Raw genomic sequence first — 16689 nt, 5'->3', positions numbered from 1 at the left:
TGTATTTCAAATGTGGGCAAACATGATTTAATCACCACTATGATAACAAGATGGGTCACTATATATGGCTTTACACTTTACACTACCCTATGGCACATTTTATCTGTTTTGAGTTTTACTAGGCAATCATGTGAGGCAAATACCACCCTCACTTTACTGACAAACTGAAGGTCATAAAGGTTACACAGAATGTAGGTATGTGAGAGAGGCATGATTAGAATTTAACTCCCAGAAAAAGTCACCTACAAATAAAATTTTGCATATGATTCTGAGTTTCATAGACCATCTATAACCTACCCAAGAATACTGGATTTTAAAAATACTTGCCTTTAGAGATATTGATTTAATTGTTCTGGGGTTAGGCCCAGACATTTTTTTTAAAAAGCTTCCCAGGAAATTCTAATTTGTCAAGGACTACTGGTCAATTGTTGGGACCACTGATTCCTCTCTCATTTTTTTTCCCCTTTCCAAATTGTTCTTTGTTTCATCTAAGATTATTCTCTATATTTTCTTATCTTTGTGTTTTTTCACTTAGCTTTGGTGGCAAGACTCCAAATTACTGAATACAGTCTTCTTTTCCCAATTTTGCAGTACAAATTGTTGCCATCTATGTTTCTGCTCTTCTTCCGTTTTCCAATCTATTATTCTCCTCCTAAACTTCATCAACCCTTTGGAATATCAATATTGCACCTTGACTATTTTCTCCCCAATATGCTAATTAACATTAATAGACTACTAGAGTGAGGAGACCAGAGCTCATCCAGTCAGTGGCTGTGTAATACTGGGAATTATTCGTCCTTCTATGTCTCAACTCCAGTCAGTAAAATAAAGAAAATAGTACCTACCTTGCAGGGTTTTTGTAAGAAATAAATGAATACACACTCAATAATAAAAATAAATGTCTCAATACTCAATAATAAAAAAATTTTTTTTTAAAGATTATCTCTTTGAAGGTCTTTTTATTCCTTATCTATTTTTGCAGCAACCCAATACAATGTTTTGAACTCTTTCTTACATGCCTCTGCTTTTTACATACCCACTCTCATTCTAATTTTAAAATTTAGCATATGTATTCTATAACCCTACAGTGCCCAGTAAAATCTTATTCTAGATTTGGCAAGAATTTTATGTAACCCCATAATGGAAGGGAGAGATAGTATGGTATATTATCAACTTAATTATTATTAGCTCATTAAGCACACACAAAAATCCAGAAGAATATCCAAAATAATTATTTTCTTCAGGTTGAGTTACCACCTGATCTAAACAGAGTCCACCATGGGCAGGAATTCAGGAGCAGTTCATCTTTTTTCAAATCATCTATATTCCTTAGATTCTTCAGAGAACTGGCCCCTTGACTTTTCTCTTTCTTTTCTTTACCCCTATGGCCTGTTTGCTTCTTTTTGATAGGGTCCCTCCTTAGCTGCAAAAGAATGCAGCTTGAAGTCATTTCATTCTGTTGAATTCTACTTGAGGTGGGATTTAAAGTATGTGGTAGGATGTGGACAATACCAGGAACACCTCAAGAATATCAGAACTTTCATATTTTTCAGGTTGACTTCCTTTAAGCATCTACCTGTGTTCATTAAAATGTTATAATGTTCAATATTAAGTACATGTTTGGATGATTTCTGTAATATTGTGCTAACAATAGTCTCTTTCTCTGTCTTCACCTAGGGCCACTTCTCAAACACCTTCTTCTGTTATTTTACACTTGATGTGTATCATAAAATAGGAGAAAGAACTGGAAAGACTCATATGGCTAAAACCACCACCAAGGGTACAGCTCAAGAGTCCAGTGCTTTAACAACTAGATAATGCTTTATCCAAAGTATCTCCTGCATCCAGTAATGCCAAGAGTGTTTGAACTTTGAAGCTAATTACATTTAGTCACTCTTCCTATTGTAAAATTTAACATTACAATCCCCATCACTCATATCTCTCCAAACAACTTTTAGTTTCATCTTTCCCATTCTCTACAACCAAGTTTAATTTCCTGCATCCAAAATAAAAGAAAAGCTATTTCCTCAACTTTGCCTTTCCTTCAACACACTGCCATACTGCTTTCTTTCCTTTTACCACCAAACTATTCAAAAGATCAATCTGCATCAATGCATTGCTTTTCTCCAACTCTTCAACTCTCCCTATCTTAAGCTTCTACCTTCTCTGCTTGAGGGAAATTGCATTCTTGAAGGCCTTTGCCCTCAAAATCACCATCACATTTTGATTTCCCTTTTACCTCTTCACCCCATAAATTTTGACAATGTTGACTAATCTCTTCTTCAACTTTCTTTTCTCCCTTTATATTCATGGTAATGTTTTTCCTTTTCTCTTTTATATCTCTCAATGCTCCTTCTCTCTTTTGCTAAGGTCTTCTTCCTGAAGTATATGTGAAGGAGTTACTTAAATTTCCTTGTTCTCAATTTTTTCGTCTATAAAATTAAAATAATATTAATTCCAAAATATTATGAAAACTAAATTATATTAGGTGTTCAACAAATATTTTATTCCTTAAGTGTAAATATTTCCCAGCATTCTATCTTTGGTACTATCTCCCTTCACCATCAAATTCTATAAGTGACTATAAAATCTTCACCTTAAGCTCCTCCTCTCTTGCCAGAGCTCCATTCCAGTATTTCCAATTTGCATATCATACCCCACACTCAATATGTTTATGAAACCAAAATTATCATGTTTCTCCCTCACCAAAATGAACTTCCACTCAAGGCTTTCCTATATCTATAAATATTTCAAAATCCCAGCCAACTGGGCTCAAATCATCAGTCATCTTTGACTCCCTTAGATCTAATCCATTTCTCCACACAATAATGTTTTATCCAAATTGTCTTTTGCATCAAATACTACAGGAAAAGGAAAAACATCATAACCTAGTGGTATTTACCCCAGAAATGCAAAGTTGAATTAACATTTATAAATAAAACAATGTAACTTATCACATCAACAGAACAAAAGAGGGAAAAAATGATATGATTATCTAAATATATATAGAAAAAATCGAAAAACATCAACACCCTTTTATGCTAAAAACTCAGCAAACTAGGAGTAGAAGGGCACATACAAAAACCTTATAATTGGTATTATTCTTAATACTAAATGTTTTCCCTCAAAGAGAATAAGGCAAGGAGTTTTGGTTTTACCACTTCTATACACCATTGCACTGCAGTCACAGCAGTAAGAAAAAGAAATAAAAGGTATAAAGACTAGGAAAGAAATAAAACCATCATTATTCTCAATGACAGAAAGAACTCTAAGAAACTTATTTAAAAACAAAAACTAGTATAACTTTTAAATGAAATTATCCAGGTGGCAGGATACAAGGATAACATAAAATTCAATTGCATTTCTATATACCAACTATAAACAATTGGAGAGTGAAAATAATAAACAATACTAAAGGATTAACTCAACTCAATGAGGACAGGAAAGTTTTTTCCATGTAGGAAAAAAAATGAATCTCAACTCCTACCTCGTACCATACAACAACAATTTGAGATGGATCATAGAACTAAATATAAAAGCAAGAACCAGAAAGCTTCTATTAAAAAAAAAATGGGTACGTATATTCAAAACCTGGATAAGACACAGAAAGCACTAACCATGAAAGAAAAAAAATTAAATTGGATATCACCAAAATTAAAACATTCTGGTCACCAAAGTCACCATTAAAAATATTTAGTCAAAGCACAGACTGAAGAAAAATATTTGCAGTACGTAAACCTAACAAAGGACCCATATCTCTAGGAACTACAGGACAATTTATAAAGAATTACTACAAATCAGTAAGTAGGAAATTAAGCCCATTAAAGGACTTGCATAGGCACTCCTCAAAAGATCTAAGAATGGGCAATAACCACAGGAAAAGGTGCATAACATTATTAGTTACCAGAAAAATGCAAATTAAAACCATAATGAGAAATCTTTTCACACCCATAAGAATGGCTAAAATATAAAAATTTAAAAGTCTAATACACCAAATGTTTGAGGGAATGTAGAGAAACTAAAATTCTCACACATTTCTGTTAGGGATTATAAAATGGAACAACTACTCAGGAAAATTCTTGGGAAGTTTCTTATAAAGTATTTACTCATCTACCTATGACCCAACAATTCCACTCTTTGGTATCTATATGAAAATATATGTTCATAAAAAGATGCGAATGTGAGTATTTACAGCATATTCATTCAAAGTAACAAACAGCAGGAAAACAACACAAGTATCAATCAATAGGAAAATGGATAAACAAATTGTACTATACTAACCCAAGAGAATACTACTCAGCAATAAAGGAACAATATGAGCAAATCCCAAAAACATTATGTTAAGTGAAAGAAGTCAGACACTGACATACATAAAACACACACACACTTTAGGATTCCATGTATATAGAGTCCCAAGAATAGACAATCATAATCTATGGTGATAATAATCAGAAGTTGCTTTTAAGGTGGGACTGGGTATAGTTGATTGGAAAGAGGCATGAAGCAACTTTCTGGGATGATGACAATGTTTTAATATCTTGCTTTGAGTGGTGGTTACACTTACATATACAAATGGTCAAAATTCATCAAATTGTGTTTTATTCTTCAGTTAGGGAGAAAAAAAGATGTTTCACCGGAAAACATTTAAAAAAAAAAAGCTTATTGCAAGTAGCATATAATTAGTAGAAAGAAGTGTATCAATAGACTTACCTAAATTTTTTTTTAAGATTTTATTTATTTGACAGAGACACAGTGAGAGAGGGAACACAAGCAGGGGGAGTGGGAGAGGGAGAAGCAGGCTTCCCCCCAACCCCCAGCAGGAAGTCTGATGTGGAGCTCGATCCCAGGACCCTGGGATCATGACCTGAGCTGAAGGCAGACACTTAACGACTGAGCCACCCAGGCGCCCCACCTAAAATTTTTTTCAACAGAAATATTTTTTCAAGTATTTTGAAGTACTTTTTCAAGTTTCAAAATAATTTTATTTTCAAGTATAAGTAAATAAACCCAGCCTTGTGAATTCATCTAAATAGAGAAACTCATCCTTGTGGGTCAATATACTGGAGAGAAACAAAGACTAACCAGTAGTGTATAAATATTTCAGTCTCTGTGAATAGAAAATAGAATGCTTCATAATCTGGAAAATTTTAAGACATGAAAGAGCCCAAAGAAGAAAAGGTAAAAAGATCAAACACAAGATGCAGAACTAACAGCTGTGACTTAGTGAGTTAATAAATATGCTGAATAAAATCAAACTTAACAAAGCACCACAAGTTGGTAGCTTTCAAGTAATTAATACACTAATCAGAAACACATGCAATATGTAATCAGGCCTACCTCATTGTGACAGCAAAGACTCCTTGGTTACAATGGTTATTCTCCATTTACAGGTAGAGTTATGGAAAGTAAATTAGGCAAAGGCATGCATGAGGCAAAGGGGAAGTAACCTAACTTGCTCTATCTAAGCAGCCTCTATTTGCAGTGAATGAGATGAAAGTTCTGTTTTCATCTCTCATCTGTTCTAGATCATTCTTCTCACAATAAGACTGAACACATCTGCTAATACCTGGGCACATAAATGTAAATTCATGGATAAGAGTTGTTATTTCCAAGGCTTATCCCCAGTTATAAGAGTAAAACGATCATTTCAACCATGTTATTAATGTCTGATTAGTAAATGAAAAAAAAAGTGTTTGAATACCACAAGTCAATCTAACTTCACATTTCTTGCATTTCCACACATAAAGCCAGAATTAGCAGACACCTTAGAGGATTAAACCTGTGATCAAAATATGGGCTCTTATAGAAGCTAACCAATAATTATCTTTTCTTTGGAATAGTTAGCTCTTGACAATGTTTCATCCCTGACACACCTGTGACTTGTCAGAACACACAGGGGAGTCCACTATTTTATCCACCTAGCTGTCCCCCATCCACACCCTCTAGTCTCCAATCCCCTTCCTGAAATCACATATCCTACTTATATTCCCTTGTAATTACTTCCACTTCCACTAGAATACTTTCTATTCCCTGCCCTTTCCAATGAATATGGAGCCCAGAAGATCAGAACTCATAAGAAGAAATAGGTAAAGCACCAAAGTTTCTGAGGCAAGAGGAACAGTAATCCACCTGAGGTTATATTCTTTCCCAACTATACACCCTAGCTGCTATTGTTCTATTACATACATACTTCAGGCTGCATTGACTCAAATTTAAATGCCATCACCTTAGTTTACTGACTTTCTCACTTCATTTTTTTTCCTTCCTAAACCATCATTATAACATCTAAGAAAGGAAGGTGGAATCACTTGCCTTCATAAACATTTAATAACAGACAGAACCAAGGAATTGAGTCAAAATGGAATTTCTGGCTACTGCTACTTTTTTTCAATTTACCAAAATAAACTAAAATAAAATAGAATAGAGAATGCAAAGAAAGATTTATGGAGTAAGATCCCTTAGAGCTGATTAGATGACAAATATGTAGAAAGAAAATCTGCTTTTTTTAATCCATTTAATGACCAAATTCATTTATATTAGATAATTTATGTTGATATAAAAATAAATGTCTTTAGTAATGGATGCCATTAACTTATATATAAGATAATCTCCTACCTAAGTAATTAAAAATGCTGAAAATGTAATGGCTACAAAATAACACCAGAAACATCTTCATATAATGAGAGAACCAGTGAAGATAAATGTGACATTTAGCATCTAAATCTGGCTTTAGTGAGGTTTATTTCTTGAAGCAAATGAATTAGATCAAATTTTTCTGAAAAGAAAGAAGGGATCTTTGAAGACATTTCCTCCTCCACATAGTTGGACACTGTGTGAAATGTTATCTTGCCTAAATGAACCTGTAAGTTCCATTCTCATAAAGATATTGTACAACCTCAAGAAGATTTTTCTAAACCTCTGAGCAGGACTGGAGGAGACAACTATTACATTAAGAAAAGAAGAAAAGGAACTTTGAATCAGTTGCACAATTTACCCTCTTTGGGGCGTCATTATCCTTATCCATAGCACTACAATATTACATTCCCTTGAAATTAATGAAGGTTAAATGAAACAGTTTATGTGAAAGTGTTCTCTAACTACAGTGAATATGTGAAGTTAAAATGCCATTTTATTCATGAGGATGATTATAATGAAAATAAACTAAAATAAATCATATTGAAGAAGGTAGATATTAAGCAAATCATTGCTCATTTAGACCAAAACAGTCTTAAAAAGAGACATTTGTCTTACAAATTGGCTCCAAGGATTTGTTCATACTATATATCTAAGTAGATGGTGAATGGCATCGATTGGATCCAAAGTCCCCCTCTCTTGGATTTTATGAGGCCCATTCAGAATGAGCCAGGTTGAGAACACCACCAATTCCATGTTCTGAGTCCATCTGTTGGCAAAAATGTAATGCAAACAGCTTTATAAGTGCTATTTTCAATGAAATATCACAGAACAGCTTGTCCCAATGATATTTCTAAAGCTTGCCTGCAAACCGCCTACTGGGAAATCCAACTGAAAGAGAAGAGGGAAGAGAAAGAAACCCATACATACAAATGACAGAAATTGAAAAAAAGAACAAAAGATAGAGGGAGACAAGCTAGAGGAAAGTGAGCACTGGAGAAAAATAAGGAGCAATGAGAGGTGAAATATTAAACACAGACAAAATTAGTTGGAAACCATAAGGAATAGAGAATTTAAAGAAAATTATCAAAACAACTTAGGCTGGAAGATAGAGAAGTGATCACAAATAATGCAGCACGTCCAGAGAAGTGAAGACAAAAGAATCAGGAAAACCCGGAAAACATGTAAAAGCTCAGTAATTGGAGCATAATTACTAAACTGTGAGAGGAAAATGATGTGAAATAGCCATTTTTCTAAGTGTCCCTTGTTTTTTTCATGTAATATACAAATTCATTATTCTGAAAATAATACAGATTTCAATATGTATCATTAACTCCAAGGAAGGAAACATCCTCCTCCAAGTCCCTTCTTTTAATCTAAAAATGTATTTGCATATCATAAAATAGTGCAGGCATTGCATTATAAGTAGTATACATGCAATGATTAAAAAAAATATGCTACTGCAGATGATGTCATTCTGGGCACTTACCTGGGGTCGAATAACTTTTACGATATTTTTGAGGGCAGTGTCAGGGGATGGAGGTGAGCAGTCAGGTGTTGGCCCTGTCGAGCTGTTTCTATGGTTACTACTTCCTGGAGCAGTAATTGCTACCTCAGATGCATTATCTGTGAATAAAAATAGAACTGCCATAAACCTAATCACTCAGTTTACCTTTTAAGACTTGAAATTAGTGAACATGAATTGAGTTTTCAACTTAAAACTGGTATCAATTACAAGATCATAATAAGGAATACGCACAGCAGTATATTGTAAAGATAATGTTTATTGAATGTTTTGCTTTCCTTTGGAATGGTAAATATCATACCCTGTAGTATTATTCCAAGAAGGAAGAGTGTTATACACTTCATAATGATAGATCACCCAACACAGCTATTAAGACTGCCATTATTATACAAACGGCCATAATTTCAGCTTAACTAAAAAGAATATGATTTTTTATATGAATGGGCTAAGTTTTCCCCATAATCTTTCAAATGGTTATTGATCTTTATTAAAGTGGAAGTTTTGTAACTCCCTGAGTCATAAAACCCAAATTCAAGCCTCCTCAAGGCACTTTTCCCAGAGATCCCTCAAACTATTGAGAGGCATCCAAGTGAATTAACCTAAGGAAAAACTGACATTTGTGCACAATAGTTTTACAATGTAGACTGACCCAAAATTATCGCACCCAGATAAACACATCTCCTTATATAGTCAAACTAACTGAATGAAATTTCAAAAATCTCTCCCTTATGTTTAGTATTGAGGGTCAGAGGAGGAATAAAGTGATGACTTTAAAATCAACAGCATACATAAAACTTTTTCTTAAATTTTTATCAAGACAAAATAACAAAAAAAAGATGCAGTTTAAAAATGTTTAATATACTTGGAAAAGGATGGAAGAATTGTAAAAATTACTCTTGCTAGCACATAAAAGTTATATTATTTTAATGACAATTTGGCAATCCTCTACAGCTTTGTATGGAAACCATTGCAAACTCAAATCTAAAAAAAAAAAAAAAAAAAAATTCCTTGTTTTTAATTAGTTCCCAATAATTTTCTATCCTAGACAGTTGAATTGGTACAAAAGAGACTGAGACTGTGAATTCTTTATAGATCAGCAAGTTTCTCTGTTCCACGGCCATTGTCTACAATCCCAAGTGAAAAGTAATAATTTATGAAGACACCTCTTGCTTATAAAAAATGAGGGGATGAAAACTCTACCCATCATATAAAAAAATAATTCAGTTACACTGGGGAGTCCAGACATAGGTTTGTAAAAAAAAAAAAAAAAAACACAAATGTGACATATTGGATTAAATAGATCATTTATTAAATAAGTCTTAAAAGTATCCACAGCTTACTCTTGACTCAGGTTTAATGGATTAGATGAGATTTGAATTAGCATCTCAAGAATACCCAGAGTTCTGAAAGATAGTAATGTAGGGGTGGTCTTCTGACTAGAATAGAATTGGTATGAGTAAATATTGAAACAGAGATAAAATATCAGTCAGCAAGACAATGAAAAGAAGCACTGATTCTTTCCAATTTGTCTCTCCCTTTCATTCATTCAGCCATACATCTAAAAACATTTATTTGGGGACAACTATATGTCAGGTATTATGTTATGTTCCAAGGATAAATTAAAAAGAATGTCTAGGCAGAGGTTAGAGGGTAGGGAAGGATGAATAGGTGGAGCACAGAGGATTTATAGGGCAGTAAAACTATTCTGTGTGATACAACAGTGGTGGACACATGTCATTATACGTTTGTCCAAACCCATAGAATGTACAGCATCAAGAGTGAACCCTAGCGTTGTGTATGTGGAGATTGGATGATAATGGTAGGTCAATGTAGGTTCACTGATTGTAACAAATGTACCACTATGGTGGGTAATGTTGATAGTGGGGGAAGCTGTGCACGTGTGGGGTCAGGGTACAAGAGAAATCTCTATACCTTCTGCTTGATTTTTCTGGGAACCTAAAGCTGCTTTAAAAAATAAAGTTTAATAAAATTTTTAAAAATCCAAGCCCTTAAGAAGTATACACTCAAGTGTGACATCAGACATGTAGACAAAGTATAATGTAATATAATTTGAGATTTGAAAACAGATAAAGGAAGCATGATGAAACAGCAAGAGGAGGAGCAATCATCAGACTGTGGCTAGGGAAGAAGAGGGCTGTGAAAGGCTTCTGTTTTCAGGCAAGAAAGCTGGGATGGAACATAAAACTTAAGGAAAGGCATGGAGGTGAAAAGAGCATAGACAAAGCTGTTATGTTGGGAAAAAGCTGGAGGTAAGTTTAATTACAAGGAAGTTTTATTAGTATATAAGTTGATATTTAATTCTATAGGCAATGAGAAATATTGAAGATATTTAAGCAAGAAGTGACATGTTTATTGAACTCCAGTGAAATAATGTTAGAGACTTTGCTCTCATTATTTATTCTCCCTTTCGTAGTTTTCATTGTTGTCTCTCTGTGTTGCATTCTGAATAGTTTTTTATACTCATTTTCCAGTTTATTGGCTCTTTCTTCAGCAGTGTCTAGTCTACTATCAAACCATTTTCATAATTTGACTTATACTTCACATTTATAAAATTTCTATTTGGTTCTTTTTTAAATATACAGTGTCACCATTTGGCATTTCTCAGTTAACAATTTCAAGCTTGTGTTTATTTAGTAGAAAATAGCAAGCAGAGTTTTTTTTTATATCTGTGCCCAATAATTCCAATATCTGAAGTCTTCATGGATCTACTTCTGTGTCTCTGACTCTCCCTCATGGTATTTTGTTCCATTTCCTTTCTCTTCAGTTCTGTGCTACTTGTCACTCAGCTTTTATTAACACAAGATATACAACATTAAATTTAATTCTTTGTCTTTTAGTAAATGTTAATCCAAAAAAGTATCCAAACTTACATTCTAATACCAGACGCTGAAGTCTATGGAAAACTTGCCTGCTCAATGTTAGACAATTTATTTAACCTCTCTGGACATCAGTTTTCTTAACTTTAAAAATGAGAATGATTAATAACTATCTAGAAGAAAGTTATTGTTTATGTGTGCAGATAAAATGAGAAAATATATATGAAAAATAACTAGCATGTTATCAGGCACATAATATGGGTTTTTTTTCCCTATCAAACCAAATATCCTAAGAATTAAAATAAAACACAGAAGAGGAAAGAAAATCCAGAGGGAAAAGCAAAAAAAAATAAACAACAATGCTTTTCAGATGATACATCTAGAGTAAAGACTGTGCGTACTTGGGTAGAATTTGAGACCAGTATCTTTTAGCTATTAACACAAATTGATAGAGACAGAATTTAATTCCAGGAATAAGAGATGATCCCTTGAGGAATGATTCACTGCAAGGTAGCCTGTTGACTACATTTGCATCAAAGTCAGAAGGGGTACTTTATGCAGACTGTAAGGCAAAAGCTTTTTGAATGCTTTGTATATGTAATTTAATACATAGTACAAGGCAGTGGGTAATCAAGTGCCAAAATATTTAGAAAATATTATAACTGTCTCCATCTTCTGAATCCATGATCTGTACCATTACACTGATAATTTGATTTGGTACTACCTTGCATTGTTCATTATCTCTTCCAGACTAGGTTATATTTTTGCAGACACATATTCCCTTATCCCCTCCATAGGTCTTAGCTCAATGCCTTTAAAAATATTAAATGAAATAAAGTGAATAAAGCAAAACCTGTATGTCAGTGGCAACCATCAAAAATGCCCTTAATGACATGGAGAAAGGTGATTTGGTTTTTGTAATCCCATGGTCTCTTTTGGAGAAAATCCAAATGAGAAGCATATTTTAAATATCCTTTATTGTATTATTTATAAAAATACCAATTATCCAGTGGAATTTGCAAAATGACAGCCTGTGTTCAAGACAGTTTTACATGGTCAACCTACATTTTACACCTGCAGCTACAAAACAGTTGCTGATGAAAAAGGAAAGGAGGTGTGTAAAAACTGTTTAGAGAAAATTACTAAATATACTTGCAATTTCAGATTGAAATGAGACTTATCTTCTATTCAGCTTCTCTTACTACACATTAGATTATGCATTATGATTGTCCATTTCCTCTAAAATAACAAGCTAAGAAAAAAATCTTCTAGCTTACTTGAACTTTTAAAAGAAAAGTATTCTATGAATGCAAAATAATTCATATGCAATGTTACAGAGTAGAATTTTAACTCACTCACTAGTATGTACGGAGCAGCTGAAGTGCACCAGAGACCATGCTAATTGCTATGTAGCTGACAAATAGAGCTGAGATTACTTCTGGGGCTGGGGACTCAATAAAAGTGTCATGGCAGAGGTGAACTAAGCAAGTCTCTGACAGATTAGTAAAATTCATACGTGAAGAAATAAGTGGGAAGGGCATTCCAAGAGTTGGAGGTATGATCAGCAAAAGGTAGAGAGATGGAAAAGAATTAGGCACATTTGTGGAATAAATAAGAGTTCAGTTTGAATAGGATATTCATGGAGGAAATACCAAGAAATGGAGGGATCACAAACAACAAACCTGAGCTTTGAAATCAGACAAACCTAACCTGAAATCCTGACATAATTTTTTTAATTAAAGTAGAACTGACATACAACTTAACAGTTTCAGGTGTACATTGAAGTGATTCAATATTTCTACATATTATAAGATGATCTTCGCAGTAAGTTTAGTTCTGAACTATCACCATAAATTGTTATGAATTCATCTATAGACAGACACTTGGATTGTTTCCATACCTTGGCTATCGTAAATAATGCTATAACGAACATAGGGGTGCATATATTTTCATTTTCTTTGTACAAATATCCTGAAGTGGAATTGCTGGATTGCATGATAGTTCTATTTTTAATTTTTTGAGGAACCTCCCTGCTGTTTTCCATAGTGGCTGCGCCAAATGACATTCCCACCAGCAGTGCACGAGGTTTCCCTTTACTCCGCATCTTTACAACACTTGTTATTTTTTTCTTTTTAATAATAGCCAATCTGATTGGTGTGATATGAGTATTGCTACCCCAGCTTTCTTTTTCTTTCCATTTGCATGGAAATATCTTTTTCCATGCCTTCACTTCAGTCTGTGTGTGCCTTTAGATCCAAAGTGATTTCTTATAGGCAGCATATAGATGGGTCTTGTTTTTTTTTTTTAACCATTCAGCCACACTATGCCTTTTGATTGGAGTATATAGTCCCATTTACATTTAAAGTATTTATTGATAGGTATGTACTTATTGCCATTTTGTTAATTGTTTTCTGATTGTTTTTATAGTTCTTTTCTGTTCCCTTCTTTTCTTGGTCTCTTTCCTTGTGGTGTGGCATTTTTCTTTAGTGTTATGTTTGGGTTTCTTTCTCTTTATTTTTTTTGTGTGTCTATTGTAGATTTTGGTTTGTAGCTACCATAATGTATGTGCATGCGTGTGTGTATACATAAAATGAAAATAATAAAATCAGGTATATCAGTTGTTACACTAAATATATATAGAAAGAAGTATCCCCCAACAAAAACAGAGATGACTGTAATTAAAGTGTCAGCTGGGTCTGTGGTTTCATCTAAGTTTTGACTGGGAGGAGTTGGCTTCACTCTCATGGTTGTTGGCAGCATTGGATTTTCATGAACTGTTGGACTGAGGGCCTTAGTATCTCACTGGCGATTGACTAGAAGCTTCCCTCAGTTCTTTGCCATGTGGGTCTCTCCACAGAGGCTCACATTGGGACAGTGACTTCTATAGGAGTGAGTAAGCCAGAGAGCAAAAGAAAGCTAGCAAGATGGAAGCCAGAGCATTTTTGTAACCTGATCTTGGAAATGACACCTATTATTTTTGCCATATTCCATTCACTAGAAGCAAGTCACTAGGTCCAGTCCACGTACAAGGGGAAGGGATTACACCAGGGCATAGATACTAGGAGGTGGGATAATTGGGAGTTATCTTAGAGACTTAATATCACAGTTGTGCTGGAAAAAGCTACTCTCAGTCTACCGATGGCAAAAGAAATGGATACAGCCATTTTGGAAAGCAACATCATTAAGATCAGTGCCTCTTGATAGCACAGACAACTTACCTTGGTTTGCTAGTCTCAGTTTTAAACCTGGAAGTCCTACATCCTGGGAACCCCTTTAGTCCTGGGGCTTGGTTAGTCACCCTACTCTGGAGCCAAGCTGTGGGCTTTAAATCATGACTCCACACTTACTAGCAATGTGAACTTGGGTAAGTTACTTAATTTCTCTGTGCCTCAGTTTCCTTATCTGTAAAATAAAAATAATAATAGCATATCTGTGGAAACTAAATGAGATAATATAAGTAAAGTGCTTAAAGCAATGTATGGCACATAAATGGTGCCCAGTGATATTAAATATATTAAAATATACATAGCCTTTCACTAGGGTATGCACACAATTATTGTCCAAACCAGGACATTTTTGACAGTGAAAGGGAGTGCTAGTAACAATTATTGCCAGGTCAACAAGCATACAAGGAAATATTCAGGGAAGGTAGGATGTATGATCCTTACATGTGATTCACATTATAATTTATATCAGAAATAAAAGCACCTCCATATAAGACAAGTGCACAAAGATGTTTGTTGCTCTTTTGTTAATAATGGAAAAATAATGCAAAATGAAGTGAACACTCATCAATAGAGGTGGAATAAATCATGATACCATCAAATATTATGCAACCTTTAAAAGAATTCATAATACCATCAAATATTATGCAGCCTTTAAAAGAATGAACTATAGTGATACCAACTGACTTGAAGGAAGTCCTTTGAAATACTGTTGAATGAGAAAAAGAATATGTAGGAAAAGGCAAATACGGAAGTTTTAACTTCATGATCCTGAACTTTCATGGGCCTGTTCCAAGGTGCTGGGAGGGTCCCTGAAACGTCTTTGTAAATTTTATAAAAAGTAAAATATTTTAATTGCAGTAAGTTAAGATCTCTTCAAATTTCTTCCAACTCCAATTTCCTTGCTATCATAGTTCTCTTTGGTTTTGGTAGTATTAAAATGGGCTGCAGACATTTTTGGAATCTGGCTAAGGAGAGGATGAGTTTTGGATACATTTAGTTTGGGTTTAGTAGGACATATTTGCAAGGTTGAAGTTACTTCCTTGTATAGTGTTAAAATGGTTTCTAGAAATTCTCCTACCACCTCTTGTGTCAACTCACCTGGTGTGTGACTATAAGCCTTAGAGCACTACTACAATATGAGTGATATTGTGATATGAGTGTGACCTAGAAATATTTGTGTGCCAGATTATTTGATAAGTACAGAAGTTAGTACATGGAAAGTTCTTCCAAATCTTATAGCTTAGATATGAAAGAGGGGTTTTTATCAAATTTGACAATAATCCTAAAAATTAGTATGGCAGTACCAATAAGAGATTATGAAGCTGAAAGGAAATTTTCTACAAACTAATTAAAAAAAACACTAATATCAGCCATGCTAGAGGAAAGACTGAATTAATTTATTTCTCTACACTAGCATTATCTAAGAGAAATATAATGTGAGCCACATATGTAATTTTAAATTTGCTAGTAGCCACATTTTTTAAAAAATTAAAATAGATAAAATTAATTTTAATACCATTTAACTCAATTTGTCTAAAATATTATCATTTCAATTACTAATAAAATATTTTACATTCCTTTTTGTGTACTAAGTCTTCATAATCTGAAGTGTAATTTACACTTTCAGCATGTGAATTCAGGCAGTAAGCTTTCGTTGGAAGTATAGATCATGTATTTCCAAAATTAAAATTTTGTAAAATTACAGTTGGAAAAGTAGATTCAACCGTAAACAAAGTTGTTCTAAACATAAAAGTTTTCAAATAACTGAATTGGGTAGGAAAAAATTATTTTCCTTTAGTGTTTGCATCTACATTGATGAAATTGTTTCATTGCTTTTAGAAGAACTGATTTAATTTTGACATACAATAATTTCAGCTTCAAAATTATGTCTACCCAAGTTAAGTAAGTTCCCTGACTCAGTATTATTAATAGAAAAGTCAAAGGATATTGCATAAATTTAAATTAAAAGTTTGGATCCTGGTAAAAAACGTTTTAAAATGTTTTGTGGTATATTTAATTTTAATTCTAATTTTAAGCAAATAATTTTCATTGATTCTCTTTTCACTGTTGAGAACAAACTTCTTATCAAATTTACTATGCCCTTGATGAACGTACCTCTTATTATTTTCCACTTTATTGTTTCTTAAAAAGTTTTTTTAGACAGTAAACATCTTTTTCAGTTTGCCCTGCACCCATTGTGAATTGCAATTAGTATCATCATGAAATTTGTCATATACCATATATTACAATCTCTCCTTTTTTTCTTTACTGTTTCAGTCATTGTGTGCAAGGTGGTAAAGGAGATGAGGTAAGAGGAATCGGGAAACCCTGGTAATTTTAGGAAAATCCAGCCCTTCCTTGGTCCACCGAAACTTACACATGCTGGCCCTCTAAAACTGTGTAACTGTGTGGGGAAGACCTGCAAGTTTCTCCAGTTAATTAACAACAGCAAAAAGGACAGTCTTGC

The 16689-nt window shown here is 33.7% G+C and overlaps 1 protein-coding gene across 13 annotated transcripts in view; it reads right to left on the bottom strand.

The window, feature by feature from the left end:
• ANKS1B (ankyrin repeat and sterile alpha motif domain containing 1B) overlaps positions 1-16689 on the bottom strand; it is a 1107306-nt gene that overhangs the window by 650745 nt on the left and 439872 nt on the right. For all 13 annotated transcript variants that reach the window (XM_073900444.1, XM_073900442.1, XM_073900438.1 and 10 more), the window contains one exon: positions 8123-8259. In XM_073900444.1, coding sequence (XP_073756545.1) covers positions 8123-8259 — 137 coding nt within the window. The remainder of the gene's footprint in view (positions 1-8122; positions 8260-16689) is intronic.

This window comes from Callorhinus ursinus, unplaced genomic scaffold (assembly GCF_003265705.2).
Source record: "Callorhinus ursinus isolate GAN/ISIS: 27379988/994484 unplaced genomic scaffold, GSC_fseal_2.0 scaffold14, whole genome shotgun sequence".
In the NCBI taxonomy this organism is placed as follows: Eukaryota; Metazoa; Chordata; class Mammalia; order Carnivora; family Otariidae; genus Callorhinus; species Callorhinus ursinus.
The sequence above is the reverse complement of the archived record's forward strand: the minus strand, read 5'-3'. Positions and strand labels throughout refer to the sequence as shown.